Here is a 25266-nt window from a genome sequence, read left to right as displayed (position 1 = left end):
AAATTAAAATACCTTAAAAAATGCCTTTAATAATAGCTCCAGAACTCAGCAGGATCAGAGAAGGGAGAGATACAAAAGACCAATTAAATTATCCCGTCCATCTCCCTGCCAAGGCACTGATATTCCTGATTATGCTGTGGCTGCTGGATCATTCCAGGAGGATTTCGGTGTCTCGAGTGAGGGAATAATGTCAGGGCTGGAAGTTGGGGCTGTCACAAACTTCCCCCTGTCTCCAAGCAAATTTTCCACTCCCTACGCCTCTGCACTGCACCTGAAATGGAAATAAATGAAAGAAAATCCTTGTCCAAGTGATAATTTTCCCATTCTGTGATTTTTAAGTTTGTGGCAGGGCTGGGTTAGGAGCCATCTCGGGATCAGGGATTTATTGGTTTGAAGATTATGGAAAGGCATCTCCTCACGTGGATGCTTCCAGTCCAGCTGGGATTTTTGGAGGTTTTGAGACCACCTTGGCAGGGAGTTCTTGGATTGTCCAGCATTGGAACAGCTGCCCAGGGAAATTATGGAGTCACCATCCCTGGAAGTGTTCAAAACCCACGTGGAGGTGGCACTCGGGCACGTGGTTTGGTGGTGGCCATGGCTGATGGTTCACTCAGAGATCTGAGAGGTCTTTTCCAGCCTTAACCCCAATCCTGCTGGGATCCAACCCTTTTAGGGATGCTGGGAAGCTCCTGGGTGCTGGCTAAGAGCTGTTGTGCTGAGAATTCCCGTTTTGTGGGGAATTCAGGAGATTTGAACAGTTCTGGAGTGTTTTGGGTGGACAGATTCACTTTGCTGGTGCTGGAGAATAAAATGCCACCACCTTTGGATATTCCAGGGTCAGAGCTCCTGGGATGGGGCTTTTGTTGGATTGAGGTTTTTAAGCATAATTTGGGTGTCTTTTGCTGTGGAATTTGAGCTCAAAGTCAGAATAAATTCACCAGATCTGCAGCATAATCAGACAGCAAAGTTCACCCAGTGATTTTTCCACCCAGTAATTTCCTCATCAAGTCCGTAATTCCGTTGGGAATGTGTCAACTCTCCCAGGAAAGCACCTGGGCTTGATCCTGAGCCTGTCAGAGATGGAGAATCCAGCAGACCCAGCTGTTCCTGTGGTTAATTAAGAAACACTGAGCTCATTTCTGCCCTCTTGTGATCCAGCTTCAGCTCCCTGGATCTGCTGGATCTCCTCGTGGCTGGCTGGGAAGTCTGGAATGAAATAAAAACAAGGAGTTTGGAAAGGATTCCAACATCACAGGCATTCAGGAAACCCAAAGGAAAGGGGTTTTTACCTTTTTCTGTGCAAATATCAAAGTGTCATGAGAGGTCATCAGGGCCATGTAGAACAGGCAGCTGAGTGGAGCATTTCTCCTTGGAAAAACTTTCCATGTGGAGTTCTCCAGCCACATTTTTCTGTCTTGGCAGTGGCAAAATTTGTTTCTGCTGGGACAAACGAGCTGAAGGTGATGGGAGTGAACGTCACACTTGACACTGAGGGCAGTGGGGAAGAGCTGAGCGGCAGCCCAGGGGTTAAATCCATGTCCTGTATGGAAATCCATGCCGGGAGAGGCTGGATGGGTCTGGGATTCTGTAGGAAGGGACTCGGTTTAATTGGAAATTGGGGAAATGGAGCCAGGCTGGGAGAGCTGGGGGTGCTTCCCTGGAGAGGAGAAGGATCCAGGGAGAGCTTCCAGAACATTCCAGGAATTCAAGGAGCTCCAGGAGAGCTGGAGAGGGACTGGGGACAAGGCCTGGAGGGACAGGACACAGGGAATGGCTTCCACTGCCAGAGGGCAGGGATGGATGGGATCTGGGGAAGGAATTCCTGGCTGGGCTGGAATTCCCAGAGCAGCCCCTGGATCCCTGGGATGTCCAAGGCCAGGATATTCCTGGAATGGTGGAAGGTGTCTCTGCCCATGGCAGGGGGGTTGGACTGGATGGTCCTGAAGGTCCCTTCCCACCCAAACCATTCCATGATTCCATGAAATCTTTCTAAGGAAGCTTTTCCTTGCAGTGAAACCAAATCTGGAGCACAAAAGTTTATCTCAAATTTAACAAAGAACCTGATGAAAATCCCCATTCACCCCACCCCATCCTTGTGCCTCCTCTTCCTCAGCTTTGGGATTTGGCCTCTCAGATTCCAGAAAAGCCACGAGCGTTTGAGCTCCATGGGTTGAATTGGAAATTTCAGAGCTGCTGATTTATTTTTGAATCCTTGCAGAGTTTGCAAACTCTGGTGGCCGCCTCCCCTCCCTGTGCTTTAACTGGTTCCAATTGGTTCTGCACCTCCTGGGATTGTGCAGGGCTGGCCCAGGAAATGTTAACTTTGTGTTCCAGCCAGGGGACATCTCTGTGACATCCCAAATATTGTGAAATCCCGAATATTGTTCAGGGGAGGGAAGCTCTTCAGCATGGTCACAGTAACACAGCAATGAGCAGATTTTATGGTTCATGCTCTCCTTTTTAAAAAAAAAAAAAAACAAACAAAAAACAAACAAATGTACATTTTGCTCTTCATCAATATTCCAGTTCACTGGAGCAAAGCTTTCCTGGATCACACAGTGCCAGGTAAATAAGATTTATCCAAGACCTTGTTTGTGCACTCATTTGGCTCCTGCAACATCACATTTAAAGCAGAGAATTCCTGCAGATCCTGGGCTCACATCCATGGGGTGAATTCACTCAGGACCTCTCAGGAAAAATCCTGTAAAAATTAAAATATCACCTGCATTGAAACAGGCAGAATTACGGTTTAAAAAAAAAATTAAAAAATAATATAAATATAAATAAATATATTATAATTTATATTTATATATATTTATATAAATATATTTATTTATATAATTTATATTTTATATACTTATATATAAATATATAAATATACAAAAACATATAAATATATAAATATATAAATATTTGTTTATACATTTATACATATATAAATATAAAAATATATAAATATAAATATTTATGAATATATATGTTTATATATTCATATATAAAATATACAAATTTATTTATAAAAATAAGTAAATATATAATAAATAGATAAAATAAATAAAATAAATAAAAGTTTGTAGTTTGGAGCATTTGGGAAGCAAAGTGCCAGAAAGAAAAGTGGGAAGATGGTGTTATCACTCCGCATGGGATAACCACTGATCAATAGAAGAGGGAATTTAGACTTTCCTCTTTCCTCTGTTAGCACCAAAATAAAATGAATTTGGTTGGTTCAGGGCTGGTTTTACTCCTTAATTTTACTGTTTTTATTTTTTTTTTATTCTTTTTTAGTGTTGGTGCTGGAATAGGGCTCCAGGCTGACTCCCCAGGGATGGATCCAACTCTTCCCATTCCCACTCCCGTGGCCTCAGGGCTGGTGTTGGCTATTTTAGAGCCACCAAAGAGCATTAAGCAGCCCATTTATCCCAAAATTCCAAGAAAACTGGCTCCCTAGCTCCTGCTTTCCAGGTTTCAGTGATTCCCATCTCTAACTCTGCTTATTTAATGAGTTCTCCCAGTGGCCTTATGAGGTATTTGGGAGAAATTTGGGCAAAAGCTCCCAATTTCTACCCCTCTTTGCCATTGCTCTCCAAGGCACTGACAGCACTTGGTATTTATCAGATTCCTAGAGCCTGGCCAGGGATTTAAGCTTAAGGAATTTAAGTTTTGTCCCTTGGGAATGGTCCCAAATCCAGACCTGTGGCTCAGCACTGAGGCTGAAGAGCTTTGAAAACTTTCCCTCTCTCCTGTCCTGCTTTAATTACAGCTGGGTTGGGTGCTTAAAAATCGTGAGGTGTCAGCTAAACTCCAGCTTAAAAATTAGATCAGGCTTTGTCAATTCTCCTCCTTTGAGGCAACCACGTCCTGCCCTCATCTGGTGCCTTCCTCTGCCAAGGAATCTCGAGGAGGTATTTTGTGATGGGCAATAATCAACTGAAAATGGACAGGTTTTCCTGTGCCAAGGTCTCTTCCTCCATCTGCTGTGTTCTGGGGAAGACATTTCTGGGCAGGATATTCCCATCTTTTGTCTGCTTTCCCCATGGAAGTGGAGTGAGGGAGTGGAGATTCTCCCTCCCAAGGCATGGGAAAAGCTGTGATTTCTGAAAAAAAAATAAAAATAAAAAATTAAAAAATCGAGGGGGAAGATTGTTCTTCTGATCCAAGTGCTCCTCACCAGGGAGGTAGAAAATAAAACAATGCACTTCCCATCCCTGGAAAAGTCCATGGTTGGATGGGGCTGGGAATAACCTGGGACAGTGGGAGCTGTCCCTGCCCATGGCAGGGGTGGCACTTTAAGGTCTCTTCCAGCCCAGATTGTTCTCTGATTCCATGAAAAGCTGAAAGTTTTGGAGGTTTGAGCTGTTGGTTTGAATTCCTGCATGTCGAGGGCTCGTTGAAAATCACCTTTATTGCCCTGAAACTGCGATTTTAAGGAACCCTTCAAAACACCCCTCCAGCTGCATCGTTTCACCTGCAGTGCTCTTCCTCCAGTCATTTTAAACCCCCTTGGCTGGGGATGCACAGGGCAATAATCCCAAAGGAATGTCTGGAATATTGAAATCCCAAAGGAATCGCTGGAATGGTATCTCCATGTTCTGTGTCTCCATTCTGCCTGCCCTGGAGCTGCTTTACATCACCTGAAGCTCCAGCCCAGCTGGGAATTAGGAGCAAATCAAGGGATAATGGCAAATGTTTGCAAAACCCATTAAAGACAAACCCCACCGTGTTAATAACCAGCGGTGCTCTCTGTTTTATCCCCCACAGCAGCTGAGGGACAGGAGGGCGTCAGGAGGAATTTCTTTTTATTTTTAGCAGCCTTCAGCCTCTTTGAAAACCTTCCTGGAGGAGTAATGAACCATCCCCTCGGCGTGGTGTTGGGATTCAGGTGTGAGGAGCTGGATATTGTTCCCTGGATGAGTTTCCTTGTTAGTGTGAGGTTTTTTTTTATTAAAAAAAGGCTTCCTTGAAGTGCCTCTCTATAAAATTAAGCTTTGATCACATCCATTTGCTGTTAACGAATCCAGATGGGGCAGAGGCAGTGGGGTTGTGGCTCTGGGATAATGTGTGAGCTGCCTTTCATTTTGGGGACTTTGAGAAGCTCCAGGCCTGGCCCCAGCTGTCCCAAATGCCTCCTCAGACAGGGTGTCCCCAGGGACACCTGCAGAGGTGGCAGCAGGGCTTTGGGAAAGGTTAAGATGTCGCAGGGAAAGGGCCATTACGTATCTGGCAGTGCCTTCTTTCATATGGAAATTCCTTTTTTTCCTCCCTTTTATTATTTTTTTTTTTTTTTTTAATCATTCAAGTAGCTCTGTGTTCCCTTTAGATCAATAGGGTTTATTCTAAATTCCAGATACTGGCAGGAGCTTGGCTGGAATTTTAATGTTGTTGAGGAAAATAAGTGGGGAAAACTCCATAAAAACCACAATGCTTTCTGGTTTAACATCCACTCGTGGGTTTTTAGGTTGTTTTTTCCAAATGCTGAGTTACAAAAAGAAATGGAAATGAGCTGGGTCGAGGCCAGGTTTGATTCCTCCTGGTGTGGTTTGGTGTCCAAGCCAGGAGGGTTCACATGAGGATTCCTGGCGGGACAGATCCTGCTCCTGGGAAGCTGTGGGAGACCAGCTGATGCCACAGGTCTGCTGGAAACCTCCTCCCACCACTGAAATCCTGGTGGAAAAGGAAAAAAGCTGATTATCCACACAAAAAGGAAAGGAATTGCTTTTGTCTTCCATGTTGCTGCACGAGCTAGGGAGGATTTCTTATCAATAAAATCTTAAAAGGTTTTCTTTTCTTTTTTTTTACTCCTGAGGGATCAATGGTGACTTTAATCCCTCAGCACATTTCTCAGCCCATCCTGGTCTTGACTTAAATCTCAAAGCACATCAGGCTCTGCTCAGGTGAGACCCCACCTGCAGAGCTGCCCCAGCCTTGGGGACAACAGCAGCAGGACCTGGAGCTGCTGGAGCAAATCCAGAGGAATCCATGGAGCTGCTCCAGGGCTGGAGCCCCTCTGCTCTGGAGCCAGGCTGGGAGAGCTGGGAATGTTCACCTGGAGAGGAGAAGGCTCCAGGGAGAACTTCCAGCACATTCCAGGGCCTGGAGGGGCTCCAGGAGAGCTGGAGAGGGACTGGGGACAAGGCCTGGAGGGACAGGACACAGGGAATGGCTTCCACTGCCAGAGGGCAGGGATGGATGGGATCTGGGGAAGGAATTCCTGGCTGGGCTGGAATTCCCAGAGAAGCCCCTGGATCCCTGGAATGTCCAAGTCCAAGGACGGGGCTTGGAGCAGCCTGGGACAGTGGGAGGTGTCCCTGCCATGGATGGGGGTGGAATGGGATGAGCTTTTTTCTCCAAGTGCAGTTGGGAGCCAAGAACGTACCAGGAACAGCACAGGCGGTGCCTGAGCCTTCGGGGAACCCTTATCCCAAGGATTTGGGAGAATTCCCCATGAGGATGAGGTTGGAAGGTGCTTTTTTACCAAGTCAGGGACAGGGAGCGGAGCAGGATCAATTCCTGTCCCTCAGGGGAGGAACAGAATCAGGGATCAGGGCAATGTTGCCGTGCTTTAATCAGAAAATCAGGGGAGAAGTGGAAATTTGGCTCGTGGGGAGGTGACAGAGGTGGCGATTTGAGGGTTGATGAGATTTTGCTCTGAGTCACCAACTTCTCCTCACATCCTGATGGACACAGAGGGAGGGGGGCTCTTTCTAAATCCCTGGGATCCTCCCATATAATTTAAGTCCAGAATTTCTCATATCAGCCAGGGGTCCCAAATGCTTCAGTATCTTCCTTTGCCTTTGCTGCAGGTCAGGAGAAACCCTTCACTCTACTCAGACTGTTAATAATTCAATTTATATCAACCTGGGACTTCTGGGACCTCCCCTCTGTCTTGTTTGCAGCGACAAAATCAAACACAGTGGGCAAAATAAAATCCAAATTGTGCCAAGTCGCCTTGGGGGGGTCTCAGAAATCCCAGAATTCACATGGAGCTGTTGAAGTCTTGGACATTGTTGGATATATGGTACCTCCTGCAGGCTGGAGGAAACCAAAGCTGCTCATTGGGGGTTTTAGTGGCACTCCTGGCTCTGTTTGGGGTGGCAAGGTGGAGATTGATCAAAGGTTGGATCAAATGATGATCTGGGAGGTCTCTTCCAACCTCAGTAATTCCTGCACCTCTAAAAATCACATTTTTGCCTTTTGAGCTTTCACCTAATGAAGGAAAGACCTGGTGAACTTCAGGAAGTGGCTCAGAAATCCAGACTTCCCAAGCTGATACTCAAACCCTTAAACCACTTTCCTCCTCTTCTTGCCCAGTTCTTTCCTTTCCTGCATTTATTCAGCCTCGCAGGAGCCGCTGGCAGAGCCTCTCCAGGACTGGGGAACATCAGCTGTTCGTTTGCATCTGTGACAACAATTAGCAAAGCAGGAGAGGGCTGGGATAAAGATTCACCGAGCTGCTGCTCACACCTGGGCTTTTGTCCCCTCCCCAGAGCACGGTGATCGTGGAGAAGACGGTGCAGGACCTGATGAACCTCATGCACGACCTGAGCGCGTACTCGGACCAGTTCCTCAACATGGTGTGCGTGAAGCTCCAGGAGTACAAGGACACCTGCACCCTGGCCTACAGGTACAGCCCAGGAGCACAGCCCAGCAGGGAGCTGCTGCCCTTTGGGGTCAGCTGTTCTGCCATGAGCAGTCAGGGGTTGCTTCTCGAGTCGTCTCTGCTGGGCTGGGTGAGGTTGTTTCTTTCTAGGGTGTTTCCTTCTAGGGGTAAAAAAGCTGGAATAACAATCAGTGGGTGTTGCTCTGTTGGGAACAGCGAGAAGAATGACACAGACACTCTTGTGAGTTGGACAGGAGAGTTCTTTCTCTTAAGGTTTATAACTTGAGATCTTCTTTTATAGACTGATATGTGAAAGTACAGAAAGGTAAAACTCTTATCGGTCAGTGAACTAACACATCACCATCATTGGTCAGTGGGGTTCACCACCCCTCGACCTTCTCTTGCAAGAAAACAAGGAACAGACAAACAGCACCTGCAAGGCTGTTTTCTATCTCTGAGGATTGTTTTAATTCCTCCCTATGATTTCCCAGGCCACTTTCTCAGGCGAGACTGAGGAAGTTATGTGGCCTGCTGTTCCACAGGCACTGTGCTCCCTGCTTCATAGTTAGCATCCACAGGTGGGATGTGGGGAGTTGTGGTTTCCCGGTGGATTTATCCACATCTCAGCGTGGTTTAGGGTCTTGAGATGTGGATGACAGGGGTGGTAGAGCTTAGGAATTACTCCAGTTCTTCCCTTAGTCCAGACTTTACAGGGCTTAAAGGAGCTCCAGGAGAGCTGGAGAGGGACTGGGGACAAGGCCTGGAGCGACAGGACACAGGGAATGGCTTCCACTGCCAGAGGGCAGGGATGGATGGGATCTGGGGAAGGAATTCCTGGCTGGGCTGGAATTCCCAGAGCAGCCCCTGGATCCCTGGAAGTGTCCAAGGCCAGGCTGGACATTGGGGATTGGAGCAGCCTGGGATGGTGGGAGGTGTCCCTGCATGGCAGGGGCTGGAACTGGATGGTCCCTTCCAACCCAAACCATTCCAAAATTCCACGGTAAAAGGTGACCTCAAGCTGGCCACTGAGAGCCTAAAGTGTCATCCTTAAAAATAAATGGCTGAATGTGCCTTTGGCTCTCTGGTAAAGTAATTCAGGTTCTTCATTTCAACTTTTGCAAGGAATTCAGCTTTGTTTGAATTAATTCTATTGAGTTTTGGGTGTTCAGGTCTCATGGCAATTTGGGAATTTCAGGATGGGAGGAAATGGCCAAAAGTTGCACCAGGAGAGATTTAGATTAGATATGAGGAAAAATTTCTTCCGTGAAACGTTTGTCAAGCATTAATTGGAATTGGGAGGAGTTTCCCAGGGCAGGGGTGGAGTCCCTGTCCCTGGGGGGATTAAAAGCCCTGTGGATGTGGCACCTGGGGACAGGGGTGGCCTGGGCAGTGCTGGGAATGGCTGGATTCAATCCTAGAGGTCTTTTCCAACTTCTAAATGATTCCATGATTTTAGGAATCAGTAACCACATGAATCCACACACAATGAGTTTGGTGAAAGTTTCCCAAAACAATTCCATAAACTGACAAAAGGGAGTCACCAAATGTTCTGTCCTTGTTCCACTGGCATTTTGGGATGATCCATCCCTAACGTTCTCCAACCAAAACACGGAAGATCAAGGCACCACAATCCCACTGGCCATGGATGTGTTTGGGTTAAACCCCTCAAATACTTGATTTATCAGAGATTTCCTGGGGAAATATCAATAAATAACTTCTAAGGACATCCCAGTTATCCATCTGTGAAATGGACAGGAAAACCAGGATCATGCCCCATCCCATGGGGATAAATAATTCCATTAAAAACCACTACAAGATGCTGCAGGACTGTGGGCTGGAACAGCTGTTCTACATCATCCCCTCCACACCTTTTGAGCCTGAAAAAGCCCTTGTGCTTCCTGACCAAGAAATTACTTCCCATTGCCTGATTTTATTCAGGAAAAACTTCATCCGGCAAACGGGTTCATCATCATCATCATCATCATCATCATCATCATCATCATTATTATTAACAATAGCAGTGAGCAGAGGCTAAACTTTGCCTGAACACCCCCTGAAATTACGAACTGCTCGTGTGCCATTGTCCAAAATATTCCTTTTTCACCCAAAACTTCGCTGCCTGGAGCCAGACAATGGATTTGATTTGTTTGGCTTGAACTCCAAGGTCCTTCCTTCCTTCCTTTGCCATTCCTGGCTTTGGCACCTGCTGAGGGCTAATTAGGACAACGCTAATTTGGCCATCTCCTGATTGCAGCGAGAGGAAAAAAAACAGGAAATGTTCTCGTTTTGCTGCTGGCAAATGACTGAAATAGAAATCCGTATCCATTCCCGGGGATGCAGGGGAGCGGAGCAGCTCCCGGCGTTCCCGCTTCCATCCGTGGGGATGTTATGCCCTCTGCAGGGATCCGGGCTCCACACAGCCCTGCCCTTTGCTCCAGGGTTTTCCCTGGGCTGTTGGATGGATAAATCCAGTGAAGTTGGTGGAGTAAGGATTATTTACAGCTCCTTAAAACCAGGATGAACTCCTTGGAGCTGGGAGTCGATCCCGTCCGGCAAAGCTGGCGGAGCAAGGGCTGCTCTTGGGATGGCAAAGAGTGAGAATTTGGGAAGCCAGAGAGGTGCTTTTTTAGGGTTTGTTCCTTCAGGGTGAATGTGAGCAAATGTGGGTGAAAAGCATCCAAAGGGAGGCTCCTCCAGGCAGGATTTTATCCAGAGCTCTCTGCGGAACAGCTCGGGAAAAGACGTCAGCACTGGGAAATGCACAGCTGAGATTGTTCATGTCTGAGCTCCATTTGGCTCGTGTTTTCCAGGGATTTAGAAAGAAAAATATCAAACCTAAGGGGGCTGGATGGGATTGGACATTCCTATAAATGGCAGCTCTCGTGTGTTAATTGATGACGAATTTTGGAAGTTCAGTGTAGGTGAGGTGCCTCCTGCAAATCGCATTTTTGTCCAAATTCCAATTCCAGTTTGCCACCCAAACTGTTTACAAACGTCAGCTCTGATTTCTGACTAATGGATGAGGGGCTGGGGCTGAAAATGCAAATAAAAACGGGAGATGGAGCCCCCAAACCTCCTGCCGTGCTGGCAGCACTTTCCAGTCGTGTCCAACCCCCGTCTCCAGCAGATTTCCAGGAGAGCAGCTCAGCTCCAGAGTTAAAAACCATTTTATGTTAAAAACCAGAGTATAAAACCATTTTTGTGGGATATTTGGAGATACTGGAAGGAGAAATCTGCCCAGTTCACAGTTCCTCCCTTTAAGATGAGCCCTTCTTTTTAATCTTCTGCCAACACCCTTCTCTGACAAAATTTGCTGTCTCAAATGCTAAAATTAATCTATTTCCATGTCTTTCTACATCAGTTTTTACACCACTATTTACTCATGCCCACATTGAAGTGGCGTATTTTTATTTTGTTGTCCACTCCAAGCTCTGTCTTGTGCATCCACCCTCTTCTTCCCCACCTTCATCCTCGCCTTGTTCATTTTTGAACCTCTCTGAAGGCTCTGAGCAAAGGAATCCCTCACCCAAATGAGTCTTTTTAGTCTTAAAAAGAGATGGGCATCACCAAAATGTGGTTCAGAGAGTTTTAAAAGTGATTAAATCCTCAGGAGGTGCTCAGCTCCCTCTCTGGAGGCAGCTTGTGGTGACCAGAACTCCTTTGTCTAAACTCTCTCAGCTAAATTTGGGGGGGAAAAAAATGGGAAATAAGTGGGCCTGAATCACTCAAAATGGTGAAGAAAAGAAACCCCTCCTGCTTTCCAGCTAGGCAAAATAAATCTACAACCCTTCTTTGAGAAAAAGAGCAGATTAACTCAGCCAAAATGTGGCAGCCAAACCGAATTTTTCAATTCCCCAGGAAATGCTTTTCCCACTCGTTTTGCTGCTTCTCAATGGCATCTTCCTCTCCTCGTGTGAACTTTTGGGGTTTAAGTTGCCTTTTTGACTCTTTTTGGGGTGGGGGTGTCCCCTCAGGCTGTGGGTGCCTGGCCCAGCTGCTTTTTAACCCATGGCAGCAGGAGCTGAGCATGGAAACATCACCTTGCCCAAGGGAAAAGGGAAAAACCATCCAAAAATCCACCTGGCACGAGGCTGAGGAGCCCAGTTCGCCCCTGTGGCTTCCAGATGTTTCCCAATGGAAAGCCACAGCCCCCCAGCTGTGTCCAGGGATATTCCCATATTATTTCCCATTGGAAAAACGATTCCTCCCAGTGCAGGATTGGTGTGGCACACACCAGGATTTTGGCCACGGCGTCAAGGCTGTCGCTCCAACATTCCCCCTCACCAGCAGGCTGGGAATGGGAAAGATTTTGGGACAGAGATATCCAGGATGGCCGTCCCAGACTGATATTCCATATTTTATGATGTCTGCTCAACAATAAAAGGGTTTTTTTCCATCATTTTTCCTCCCTCTGTCCTCTGAGGAGGGGAGTGATGGAACAGCTCGGTGGGCACCTGAATCCAGCCAAGGTCAGCTCCCTCTGGCAGCAGCAGGAAAAATGATGGAGTTTGGGATAAGGGGAGTGGGGAGAAAGGAAAAGTTTTGAGTTGTACTAGAAGATGTCATCCCATCCTGGGATAATTCACTCAAGGACCCAAATTGGAAGAAAATGTGGGAAATGGGAGCTGGGAAAATCTGGGTGTCCAGTGGAGATTGGGGATGTTCTACCCTCTTCAGCATCTTCTCAATGAGGGGTGGTTGGAGTAAATCCATAAAAATCAGGAGGTGTTGGAGCCTTGGGAAAGAGTGGGGATGTAATTCCAAGGGATCCAAGTAGTGCTGGAGCTGTCCCAGCGTGGATTACTTGGGAGCTCGCTGATTTCAGTGGATCCATGGAGCTTGTCCAGAGGGGACTCCCCATCCCTGGAGGTGTCCAAGGCCGGGCTGGAGAGGGCTTGGAGCATCCTGGGACAGTGGGAGATGTCCCTGCCCATGGCTCCAGTTGGGCTTGAAGGTCTCTTCCAGCCCAAACCATTCCAGGATTCCCTGGAGCCATGGGTACCAGCAAAAGGTGAGGAAAGCAGGAATCATGGATCAGGCTCTTGGAAAACGCTGACCCTGGAAAAGCGAGGACACCAGGCTGAGTTTGCAGCTTGTTGGAGTATCCCAAAATCCTCCCCCGTCTCCTCCCCAGCACTGGCTCCACAAACAACTGGGATTTTGAGGACAGAGGAAAATAAGGATGGTGGCTCTGTGTAACTCCACCAGGACACTCCCAAAGATGCCTTGGAGTCGTGGATGTCTGAAGGGCCACGATAAGGCTGGAAATAATTGAAGGGAGCAAACAGTGGATGTGGAGAGAGCTGAGCTGAGAGGGGAAATAACGGGGAGTAATGGGATGAAATCGAGGAAAATAAAACACGAGCTCGGTATCAGGAGTTTTTTTATCCAAGAGTTGGATTTGTTCAAGTGTGAAATAGACTCCCAAGGGAAGGAGAGTATTACTGCAGTCATTTAAATGTGCAGAGGACAAAGCCCTGGCTGATGTATTCCCTGGAACAGTTGTCTTGCCTTGGCACAGCAATGCCCAGATATCATCAAATCCCCTTTTTCCATCTCAGATGTCAGGGCTGCAGGATCTCTTTTATCCCCCTCAGTTTTCAACCTGGTGAAAAATAAAAAACCTTTTTCTTTTTCTTTTATTTTTTTTTTTTTTCCCCCTGAATGGAAAAACACCAACTCCCTCCCAGCAGCAGAAGGCCAAATGGGAATGTTGACACCAAGGTCTTGTGTGGCTGGAAACAAAACTCAGCCTTTTGTGTGTGACAGATTGAATGTGAAACTTGAAGGGAAAGGAAATTTGTTTGTAAGTGCATGTGACAAATCCGTTTTCACAAATCCTGTGCAGTTCCTGAGCCGAGCTTGTTTTCCTGGTGGATGGGGAAAGGGTGGGATGAGAAATGAGCTGTTCTCTTCAGGATGGATCAGAGCTGGCTCCTGTCCTCCTCTTCTCCTTTGCAAAGCGCAGATGCTTGGGGTGTTGTTGTTTTTATTTCTATTTATTCCCCAAATCACCACCTGAATGCTGCTGACACCTCATTGCTGCCCCAGCATTCCCACCTGGATCCAGGAGGGTTGGAATGGCTCTGCCAGGTCCCTGTCAGGGGGTGCTGGGGTGTGGGAGAGTCTCTGTTGGCTCAGTCCATTCCAACCTGGAGCCAGGCTGGGAGAGCTGGGAATGCTCACCTGGAGAGGAGAAGGATCCAGGGAGAGCTTCCAGAACATTCCAGGGCCTGGAGGGGCTCCAGGAGAGCTGGAGAGGGACTGGGGACAAGGCCTGGAGGGACAGGACACAGGGAATGGCTCCCACTGCCAGAGGACAGGGATGGATGGGATCTGGGGAAGGAATTCCTGGCTGGGCTGGAATTCCCAGAGCAGCTGTGGCTGCCCCTGGATCCCTGGAATGTCCAAGGCCAGGTTGGATGGGAATTGGAGCAGCCTGGGATGGTGGGAGGTGTCTCTGCTCATGGATGGGGGTGGAAATGAGAATTTTTAAGGTCCTGGATTGACTTCTCCAAATACAGCATCCCGTTTGTCTCCTGAAATTCCCAGTCAGGAATTCAGATGAGTTACCCTGCCAAAAATATGAAACAGGGAAAATCTTCCCAATTGGAACACGCAGCAATCCCTGACTCAGTTTCCCACGTAGGATTTAGCTGGAATCTTCATCAAGAGATGCTTTGGATGACTTGGGAAGAAGATCTTGGACCCTTCATTCCCCTTCATTGCTTCAGCCCTGGTCTCCAGGCTGGGCCAGCTCAGGGGGGGTGGTGGCTTCCAGCCAGGGCTGGTCCCACCTTGGGCAGAGGCTGCTGAGCTCTGCTGAGATTCCAGAGGAAAATGATCCATGATCAGGGTGACCTCCTCCAGCTGGTTGCCAAACTGAATTTCCAGAATTGGGGAATTTAGGAAAATTACACTTTTTCCCTTAAAAGATGTCTCAAAGTCCATCAGGAGTTGTGTGTTTAAGGGAATTTCCTGCCCTGTCCACCCGCATTGCTGTCCCCTCCGTGTCAGCTCTGTGTGGAATTCCTGTCTGGATCCTTTCCTCACTGCTTAATCCCCGTTTGTGTGAAATGGAATTCAGTGGATAATACAGAATTAAATTAAAAGTGGCACTAGAAGCACAGCTTGCTCCTCTCTGAGGTGGTTGTTGGTGTTTTCCCTGCAGGACCATCGTGCAGTCGGATGAGAAGCTGGTGATCAGCGCGTCCTGGGCCAAGGACGATGATATCAGCAGGCTCCTGAAATCCCTGCCCAACTGGAGCAACATGGCTCAGCCCAAGCAGCTGAGGCCCAAGAGAGAGGAGGAGGAGGATTTTATAAGGTAAAATATTGTGGGAAGTTGTGAAAGGGTTTGGAGGAGAGCAGCAACAAAAAGCAGGAACAGATTTACGGTGTTTTCGTAGCTGTCGTGTCCCCAGGTGTGAGGAGAATCCTGGAATCATCTGGGAAATGGGAAAGACTTTGGAGATCATCGAGTCCAAGCATTTCCAGCCCTGCCAAGGCCACCACTGACCACGTCCCCAAGTGCCACATCCACGTGGCTTTGAAATCCCTCCAGGGCTGGGGACTCCACCCCTGCCCTGGGCAGCCTTTTGGGGAAAGAAATCTTCCCAACATCCAACCTAAGCTTTTCTTGGTGCAATTTCTGCTCACTCTGCTGTTCAGGCAAAGCCATTTGGAGAGTTGTCTTTGTGGTCCAAGCCAGGGAAGTGCCTGGGATTGGGGAAGGAAAGGATTGTTTGGAATCCTGGCAAATCCCTGTGCTGCTGGTTGGTGCTGATCACCCTCGTGGTGAAGGGAGCAGCATTTTCTGACCCAGCTGGTTGTACTGGGCAGGAATTCCCAAAAAATTAATGCTGTCAAAGGAATCTTTAATTTGAGCTGTGACCTGGTGGAGCTTCCCCTCCATCCCAACTCCAGGAACTAACTCAGGAGAACAAATGAAAATTTCTGATTATTTCCAGAATTATTTCCAGGAATTCTTTTGGAGACGACTCTTTGTGCCCAAACCAGGTTGTTCCTACCTTCCATGCCAGTGAAAGCCTGGAAAGAGGCAGATTCCCTTTCCCTGCATGCTGGGAATGGCTCAGCTCCTGTGAGATTCCAAAGCCTGCACATTCCCATCCCTATTCATCACTTCCTTGATTGGCACTTGGCTGTAAAACTGGAGGAGGAGGAGGAGAAGCTGTTGAAAATAACAAGTCTAATTTGCCCAGATTGTCATTTTCCTCCTTCCCTGCCTGGAAGCCCCGTGACAGGGAGGATGCAGCCTGGAGAGGACGGGATCTGTGGGGTCACAGAAGGGTTTGCAGCTCATGCAGGGATTTAAAACATTCCCAGTGGAACAGGGGGAGCCCTTGAGGTCACTGTGCAGTCCCTGAGCTGAATTTCATGGATTCAGTCCTCACCTCAGACCTCACCACGTTTATCCTTCATTTCCTCACCTGGGAAGCTGCTGGGAAGCCCCTCCTGGCTCTTCCTGGGATTCCTGATCCATCACTGTGGGACAGCAAAGCTCCAGTGGGCTCTGCATGGAAATTCATGGCCAGGCAAAAATGGATGGCCTGGTGCTGTCAAGAGCCTACATTTTCATTCTAATATGCATTTTATTCCATTTATTCCATTCTCCTGGCCATTAATTGAAGTATTTTGTGACACTGGATCAGAGGAGCTCCAATGGAAAGCCTTTAGGAAAAGCCTATTAAGTCATCCATGCTGAATTTCCTGGGAAAAGCTCCTGTGCCGTGGCTTTTTTCAGCCCAGGCTTTAGGACAAAGATCTTTTCTCAGTATCTGTTTGCACAGAGCATCATCTATTAAGCCCCAGTTCCTCCCAGTGCCGTGTGAACGCTCCTGTAGCATTAATTTAAATCATAATAATTGGTCTGGGCCAGATTTAGCCATTGATGGCTTAGAAACTTCCTCCAGGATGGGTGGTGGTTGAATAGATCCCTCCTGAAAGCTTCAAAATAAAATTAATTGCTCGTCCAATTTTTTTTTTTGTCATCCTCTTGCCATTTAAGCAGCCTTTTCCCAGCCTTTCTCCTAATACAAAGGAACATGATTTCTTCACTGCTGCTGCTGCTTCTTTCTCTTGGCACTGCTGATGAATTGGGAATAATTCTGCCTGGACACTGCAGCAGAGCCAAAGAGAAGAGGGTCCTGTGGATCCCTTGGTTAGCAGGGAGATCTTGGGAGAGCTCATTTCGTTATCATTTAACCTCTAAGATATTTAAAACTTCAATATTTGATGTTCACGGGCCCCGATTCTGCCCCAGCAGGGCAGGACTACACGTCCCTTCCTGGAAAAGAAGGTTCAAGCTACTGATGAAATTTGGGGAAATGTTCTTTTTGCACATGGAACTACTCAGCAGCATATTGAATATTGATAAATTAAACAAATCCTGGAAGTTTTAAACAAATCCTGAAAGCCACCAGTTTTTGTCCCATGGCAGAGACCCATGCACAGCTTTCCTTCCCTCCCCAACTTTCCTGTAACTCATTTGTTTAACAAAAAAGAATCCAAACAAAACAAAATCTTAGCAAAAAATAAAAATAAAAATCTTCTGCCTGTGGGCAGAGACTGATTTCATTGTCTCACTGTCTCCTGAGTGAGGAGAAGTCAGGAGGTACCAGCAGAATTTCCCATTAATATTCCAGCGGGAATTCCAGAGGGACCTGCTGGAGCATCTTAGAGAAGCTCAGAGCTTGGCGAGGGGAGGAAGGGAAGCAAAGCCCAACCTCTGCTGCTGGAATTTGGAGCTCTGGAGGTTGTTTGGCAGCGGGGTGGGTGTGAAACAGGCTGCCCTTATCTCCAGAGAAAGGAGATCCCACAGTTCATTCCCCAGGAGGAGGTGCTGGTGAGAAACCCCAGAGATGTTCCCAGCTCTGCCTTGGAGAGGGAAAAGCAGTGGGAAAAAGAGCTTGGATCTGGTGGTGTGGAAATTCCTGGGGTTTGGGGCAGCTCTGCAGCAAGTGGGGAAAGCCTGCTGTGTGTGCCTGGGGGAAACCACAGATGTGGGAAGCTCAGGAGGTTTTTGGGAATTCACATTCCAGGTTGGGATGAAGGTCACTGCTCCATGAAAATAAATCTGGTTCTAGAGCTGAGTTCCAAACTTGAGCTGTGGGGATTTTACTCCCACTTTTAGCTCCCAACAAGCTCCTGAAGCTGAACTTGGGATCAGGTTCTTGGGCTAAATTGAATGGAATAATTAAAATACCCTTCCCAGCTTTTGCAGGTGGCACAGGAAGGGTCTGGAGAGGGGTCTGGAGCTCCAGGAGCAGCTGAGGGAGCTGGGAAGGGGCTCAGCCTGGAGAAAAGGGGGATCAGGAGGGACCTTGTGGCTCTGTCTTGTCTCCCTGCCAGGAGGGGACAGCCAGGGGGGTTTGGGCTCTGCTCCCAGGATCAGGGACAGGAGGAGAGGGATAATTCTGCACTGCAGGGAGTTGGGAAGGCTCCACGAACTCTTCTCCAGAGGGTGCTTGGAGGTGGTAAATTCAGGAGGTTGGGACAGAGCTCCTGGGACAGGTCACACCTTGAATCACTTCAGCTGTTTCCAAAGGCATCAAGGTGCTGCAAATTCCCGTTGTGTAAATAAAGTCTGGGCAAACCCAGAAAGTGGAATTGGGAAAGAATCCCAGAATTCCAGAATGGTTTGGGTTGGAAGGGACCTCAAAGCCCATCCAGATCCACCCCCTGCCATGGGCAGGGACACCTTCCACCATCCCAGAATGCTCCAAGCCTCATCCAGCCTGGCCTTGGACATTTCCAGGGATCCAGAGGCAGCCACAGCTTCTCTGCCATCTTTCCCTGCCTTGGGATGGGATTGATGTTCCCTTGTTCCCCCTCTCTGGGCAGCCAAGGTTTTCCTCAAAAGCTGAATCTCAGTTTGTTCCAGCTGCTGTTCCAGACATCTGCCAGCTTTTTTTTTTTTTTATTTTGCACTGTTGGGCTTGAAGGTTTCCATTATTTTTATTCTCTTTTGCTGTCTCCATGTTTTTCCCACCACAGGTCCTTTCCTGAGGCCTTCATGGGAGGCTTTTCCCTTCCCTCTGAGCTCTCCCATTCTCAGCTTTTCTGGCTCTCTTCCCTTGTTTCTTTCTCTCTCAGGTATAAAAGATCTCCTTCTCCAATCCCTCAGGCTCCATTTATTATATCCACAATACTTCTAAAAGGTGAAAGGACAGGTTTGTACAATTGGCAGCAAATTGGAGCCCTTTTTCCCCTTTGGGAACACTTTTTTCCCCCATCATGGGACTATGAATCTGTGGAGTTTTCCATAGGTGTGAATCATTTCCATTTGCTCAGTCTGCTCCTTTATATTCAAGGGGTTTTTAGACATTTTCCCCCAGGAAAATCTGCCTCATCCCAAGCACAAATGAATAAATCCTGTTATTATCACAAGTTTCACCTCAGGGGTGTAAAACTGAATCAGTACCTGGGTCTTCCTTCCATATCCCAGAAGTTTCCTTCTGTTTTGGCTTGTCTCAGGAAGGCAAAGGAGTTTTGGAGGATTTGGGCTCAGTTTGGGGGTTATTTTTGAGGATTACATAAATTCTGACCCCTAATACATGAAGAATCTCCAGTTTCATTAATCCTACAAATGGCACTGATAATCTCAAAAAGTTCTTTTTAAGGGAGGCTATTTTTGGGTTTTTTGCCTTTAATTAATCCAGCTGAGCAATTTAAAACCATTTCAGGATTGGGGGATTTTTTTGCTTTGTTTTATTTTTTCTCAAGTGCCAGTGAATTCCCACAAATCTGGGGATAAAGTCTGGCAACAAAACCGCTCAGACTGACCAGAAAGTGCCAATATTGGGGTGATTTTGTTGCTCTCCTTGGAGCTCTTCTGCTCAGCAGTGCTTCCTCATGGTGAGCTCAGAAAAGAGCTGATGGCAGGACGTGGAGATTTGCAGAGTTGGATGGAAGTGGAATTCAAATTCCCAACAAAAGAGCAGTTAATGATGGAAAAATTGTGCTGAGGAGCAGGGGAAATGTGCCTCACTTTGAGCCTGGCAATGAATCCATCCGGGTTCAGCTGGGAGCTCTTGGAATTGGATGTAGGAGCTGTGTCCTGATTTTTTTCCATTCTACTGATGCCAAAAAAGTCATGTGGAGTCTCCTCTTTTACCTGCAAAATGAGAATATTTGACATGGGAATACTCCTGGGAAGCAACCAAACATTCTTCTTCATGGAGACAAGGATTGGGAAAGCTAAATCTGGATGGAAAATATTTTTTCCAGCTTTTTTGGGTTAAACACGTTTCTCTTGGTCATTATTTTTCACCAGGTGGGATCTCCTTGGCATTCAAATAATTAATGATATTCAAATCATTTATCTGTCATGATCAGCCATTGGGGTTTCACCAGGAACTTGTTTAAATGGATGTGGGGAAAAATAAGTCAGTCGGGGATTGCAAGAGCTGATTTCCAGGGAAAGATGGAAAAGTGTTATTTATGGAAATCCCAGGGAGACACTGGAAGCACCTTCAAGGTGTGAATTCCCTGTGGGGTGAGGAGGGGTGGGAGTTTGGAATTCTGAGGAGTGAGGTGGGATTCCAGGATTGCAATTGCAAGGAGAAGGATGGGAAAGACCTCCCTGGGTTTTTCTCTGGAATTCCCTCAGAAAACATCCCTGGGATGGTCCCGCAAGGGCTGGGTTGAGCTTCCCTGAGGTGTAACTGAGGCCTCCTCCTGCTATCCCTGATCCCACGTTCCTGAGGGGGCTTTGCTTTCCATTCCAGGGCTGCTTTTGGCAAAGAATCCGAAGTTCTGATTGGGAATTTGGGAGACAAACTGATCCCGCAGCAGGAGATCCTGCGGGACGTCAGCGACCTCAAGGCCTTGGCCAACCTGCATGAGAGCCTGGAGTGGCTGGCAGGACGCACCAAGGCAGCTTTCTCCAGCCTCTCAGCATCCCAGAGTGAGTAATTTCCATGGGAAACCTCTGCCCGGGGATGGGAACAGCAGAAATACTGGATTTTAGCAGGAATGAGCACCTTTTGTTCCCGCTTCCCAAGCAGGTTTATGTCAGAGGGAAGCAGAGAGCGAAGCGGTTTCGTCTCTTTGTTCCTCATGGGGGCACCATGGGAGGGCCCCAGGAATATCACTTCCAACCTGGAAAAGTCTTTCAGCCCTGGAGCTTCCCAGCAGTGCCTGCTGATGGCATTCCCAGGAGTAGGAAGCAGTGCCAGGCAGGTTTCACCTGCTCCAGAGCATCGAAGCATCACCAGGCCGCTGAACATTTAAAAAGAGACCTGTGTTAGAAATCCCAAGGGAGACTGGAATATTTAAAAGGAGATGTGGTTAGAAATTCCAGGAGCAATTGGAGGGGATTTAATGAGGAAGATCCCCCTGGGTGTATCCCTGGTGTCACCCTGGGTGAAGTGAGGTGCCAGGAGAGCCCAGCGCTGCTCCTGCCTGAAATGGGCATCACCCATTTCATTCTCCTGGGATTCAGCTCTCACTCCTCCCCTCAGGAACAGAGATTTCTGGCTGGCTGGAAAGGGCTGGGGATGTGATTAGTGTGGTTTCTCTCCTCACTGCAGTCGGTGGGGCCTGCTCAGAGGCCCATCCACAAAAAGCTTGGCATGGACTGACCTCAGCTCTGCTGCTTCCCAGAGAAACCTCTCCACTGCCATTAATTCATGAGGAATCACCCACAGCTCTGTCACCATCTCAGCCCAGGACCAGAGGTTGGGTCTCACCTGCCAAGATTCCCAAAATTCAATATTTTCCAAATATTAAAGGGCACCAGCGTGACTTTCAGGCCTCAGAGAGGATGTTCCACGCAGTGGTGGATAAACATAAAAACACAAAATATAATATTTCACTTGGCAGCATCCTCCTGACAATAAAAGTTCACCTTCCTTTGTAATAACTTCATCCTCAAATGTCTGTCACCCTGGTGAGGTTGCCTTTGTCTTGGTTTGAGCTCTTCCTCCTGCCCAGGATCCCTGGAATTAAAACCTGTGTGTTTTACAAATACTGAACATCCCCTGCTGTCTCAGGGTGTGCAAGGAAACATCTGAGGAGCTGGAAAAACAAAAGCACGGAATAAAAATTCCACAGAGCTCGAGGGGATCCCGGGACTCAGGGGAATGTGGTGAGGATAGAGGGAATTTCTGCAGTTTGGTTTGGAAATTGGGAGCAGAATCCTGGAGATGCCCAGGACTGTGGGCAGCTGAGCTCTCCTGGGAGTTGGGAATTGAAAATCAGCTCAGACTTTTTTTTTTTTGGGAATTCATGAGGGAAATTTGCTGGTGCTGAATAAAGTCACAGTGTTTTATGTCCATTAAATCATTGTCCCTTGGCAGCAGAGCCTCTCTGGGTGACTGAAATCCATCCTATGGCTTCTAATTCTGCTCTAGAGCAGGACTTTAAACTCCTCACTCAGCTTTCCATGATCAGATCCTTTGGATCCAGAAGGATAATTAATGTTATACAATCAGTTAACAATTAAAACCCTAATTACTCCAGGTAGCTTTAATATTCCTGTAACCCAGACCTTGACTTCTCAATACCTGGGTGACAACACTTGCTCTGTTCTCGCTTTAGAGAAGTCTAAACAAATAACAAAATTAAACAAAACCCAGTGGGAAATGCTATCAAAGTTCAGTAGCCAAATATTTATTTAGTTACTAGGAGAGCTGGAGGATTTATGTTCTAACAGTCAGAGCTGTTAAAATAAAACATCATTTATAATTTCAGGTCTGGTTGAAACTCAGGTTTTTTAATAAATCAATATTTTCCAGATATTAAAGGGCACGAGCGCGACTTTCAGGCCTCGGAGAGGACGTTCCACGCAGTGGTGAATAAACATAAAAGCACAAAATGTAATATTTCACTTGGCAGCATCCTCCTGACAATAAAAATTCATCTTCCTTTGTAATAACTTCATCCTAAAATGTCTGTACACAAATGCCAGGAGTGTCTGGAGCAAGGGGAAGAAGGGGCCAGCAGTAGGAAGTGACAGAGGCTGTCCTGACCTCGTGTTTATAAATGAACTTTTCATCCTTTGATTGTTTCTCTTTTCTGCCCCAACAACTTGAGATTCAATCCTGGTCCCACTCAGGGCATCACCCAAGTGTTCAGTGAGTGATCAGGACCTGAATTTTTGGTGTAACTCCAGAAATTCCTGAATGCCAAGAAGCCCATGAGTAGAGGTGGTGGCCCTGGGAGAAGGCAGGGGTTTTTCCTTGGATACAAACAGGGAATTTATAGGCACAGCTCTGAACACCCAGAAAGCACAAGATGGAGCTGGGCAAGTCTGATTTTGGGAAATGTTAAAAAGAGGCCCTGACCCTGCTGGTGGCTTTGGGGTGAGGCTGTCAAAGTCCCCTTCCCTGAGATAAAAATTCAATAATCTTTGGCTGCGGACGTGCCACAATTATCCCTCATTTAAACCCAGCCGTGCTAATGGAGAGTTTTATCACGCTGGGCAACCTCTGCACTGTTCATTATTTGGTGTTTGCTGAGCTGATGGCTCTTCCATGGCTCTGCCCTTATCTGCTCCCCTTCAGAATTGGATTTTGTGTTTCCCGAACCAGTCAGATATGACAAAGTCATTTCCTTCTGCTCTTGTCTTTTGAGGGAATAAAAACTCCTTTTTAACAATAACCGTTTAAGGATTAAAGTTGCTGGCTGAAGGTGAATTCGCTGAGGAAGTCGAGTCAATTTTAAAGGGGTTTCATAGGAAAATGGAAGTCAGGTTTCCCCTCCTCATCTTCTGTGCTTTGTCAGCTGCAGACAGAACACAACCTCATCCTTTTCCTTTGTGAAGCTTCTGAGGTTCCCTGAATATTTTAGAGAAGGAATAATTATGAGCCATGAATGAGTTGTGTTGGGGTCAGAGATGCAAGGTATATACCTTTATCTGTAATGCCTAACTCTGACACCCAAAAAAGCACTGAGTTTTGCATAGCACCATGGAGACAACAGGTAGAGTTAAGCAGAAAAGATTGAAAATGTAAATGTGTAAATTAGAAAGCTTCTTGAATCACTGGGTGAATGGGTTGAGGTTTAAAGTTTAAAGTAGTTTAGAGAGCCAAAGACAAGATGGAGGATTTAGGGTGTTGTCCCTTGTCCTTCTTCTTTCTTCTTCATGTTCTTCTCCTAGGGGTTTTTGGGTAGTAATAAGTGATTGGGTAGAAAATGCCGCAGTGCAGCACACAGGTGTTGGGTCATTGGGTCACTAAGAAAAATAGCTTGGTTGGCATCTGTTAATTGGGTAAATGGACATATAAAAGACCTTGAAGAGGATCTTTGTTAGCCATTTTACCCCTTTTCTATCATAGCGCACACAGCTCCTTGTACCTTGTAATGCTGATAAGAAAAAAATAAACAACTGAGACCTAACGGGAAGAAAAAACCGCCACCCTCTCATCAATCTTCAGTTCAAAGGGAAAAAGAACCCAAATATAAAAGTCTAGTAATAAGACAGAGTTGGACAACCTTTTTGATGATTTTTAACATTTTTAAGACCATTGCTTGCTGTGTGCAGGGAGGAGGATGAAGATGAGTTGTTGGCTTCTGGAGTTGGAGCTGCCTTTTAAATTCAGCTGCCCTTGGCACCTTGTGGCTTTGGATTGTTGTGACCACCAGGGAATGACTGAAAGGTTTAAACTCGGAGTTTGGAATTGCTTTGTCATGGAATTAAATGGTTTGGGTGGGAAGTGACCTCAAAGCCCATCCAGTGACACCCCTGCCATGGCAGGGACACCTCCCACTGTCCCAGGCTGCTCCAAGCCCTGTCCAGCCTGGCCTTGGACATTCCAAGGATCCAGGGGCTGCTCTGGGAATTCCAGCCCAGCCAGGAATTCCTTCCCCAGATCCCATCCATCCCTGCCCTCTGGCAGTGGAAGCCATTCCCTGTGTCCTGTCCCTCCAGGCCTTGTCCCCAGTCCCTCTCCAGCTCTCCTGGAGCCCCTTTAGGCTCTGAGCTCTCCTCCATCTCAGATAAACCAGAATTGTCTTTCTCTTCCAGAAGGTTTCTTGGAATTAAACTTTTTGCATTTGTACCGTGTATCCATGGCTGCCACAGCTCAGAGGCTGCTCTTCCCTCAGCCCCTTCATGCGGAGAAATCTTTATTTGCTCCATGTTTCATGTTCACCTTCTGTGTGTGGGCCTTGTCTGGGTCATCCCTGATGAAGAGCAGCATTTGAATGTATTTCCATTTCTAACTGGAAAAACAGCCACCAGCCTGAGGAGGGACCTCCTCACAAAGAGAAAATCTCTTCAGGAGCAGATCCTGAGGCCATTTGGCCTCTTCACTGCTTTATCTCATGTCCTCAGCTGATATTTTCTCCTGTTCACCCCAAATTCTGAGGGGGTTTGGAAGATGTTTTCACTTTTTGCTCTGCAGTGCTTCCCCACAGTCCCAGTTTGGGTGAGCTACAACTTCATTCAAAAGCAGGGGAGGAAAAATTGAGGTTTGCTACAGCTTTTTCCTAAAATCCTGAGTTTCTCTGCCACTACCTGGCTTTATTAACGATAACACTGAGCATTTGCATCTCATTTTCCAGCCATGGATCTCAAAATGCTTTTCCAAGCTCACTGAGGGCCATTAGAGCATCAAGACCATCCTGGGCCACTTTGCCCCGAGAGGATCATCAGCCTCTCCTTTGCTTCCCTGAGCCTGGAATGGCCTTTGATGGTGGAGAGG

General features: G+C 47.2%; 1 protein-coding gene across 1 annotated transcript in view; it reads left to right on the top strand.

Annotated features, from left to right (window-relative positions):
- The window catches only part of LOC131592838 (exocyst complex component 4), a 292946-nt gene that overhangs the window by 230333 nt on the left and 37347 nt on the right, over positions 1-25266 (top strand). Inside the window, exons 12-14 of the mRNA XM_058864649.1 lie at positions 7485-7621; positions 14769-14924; positions 20347-20525. Of these exons, the coding sequence (XP_058720632.1) occupies positions 7485-7621; positions 14769-14924; positions 20347-20525 (472 nt within the window). The remainder of the gene's footprint in view (positions 1-7484; positions 7622-14768; positions 14925-20346; positions 20526-25266) is intronic.

The sequence above is a fragment of the Poecile atricapillus genome, chromosome Z (genome assembly GCF_030490865.1).
Source record: "Poecile atricapillus isolate bPoeAtr1 chromosome Z, bPoeAtr1.hap1, whole genome shotgun sequence".
NCBI classification, from domain to species: domain Eukaryota; kingdom Metazoa; phylum Chordata; class Aves; order Passeriformes; family Paridae; genus Poecile; species Poecile atricapillus.
This window is presented reverse-complemented; position numbering and strand designations above follow the sequence as displayed.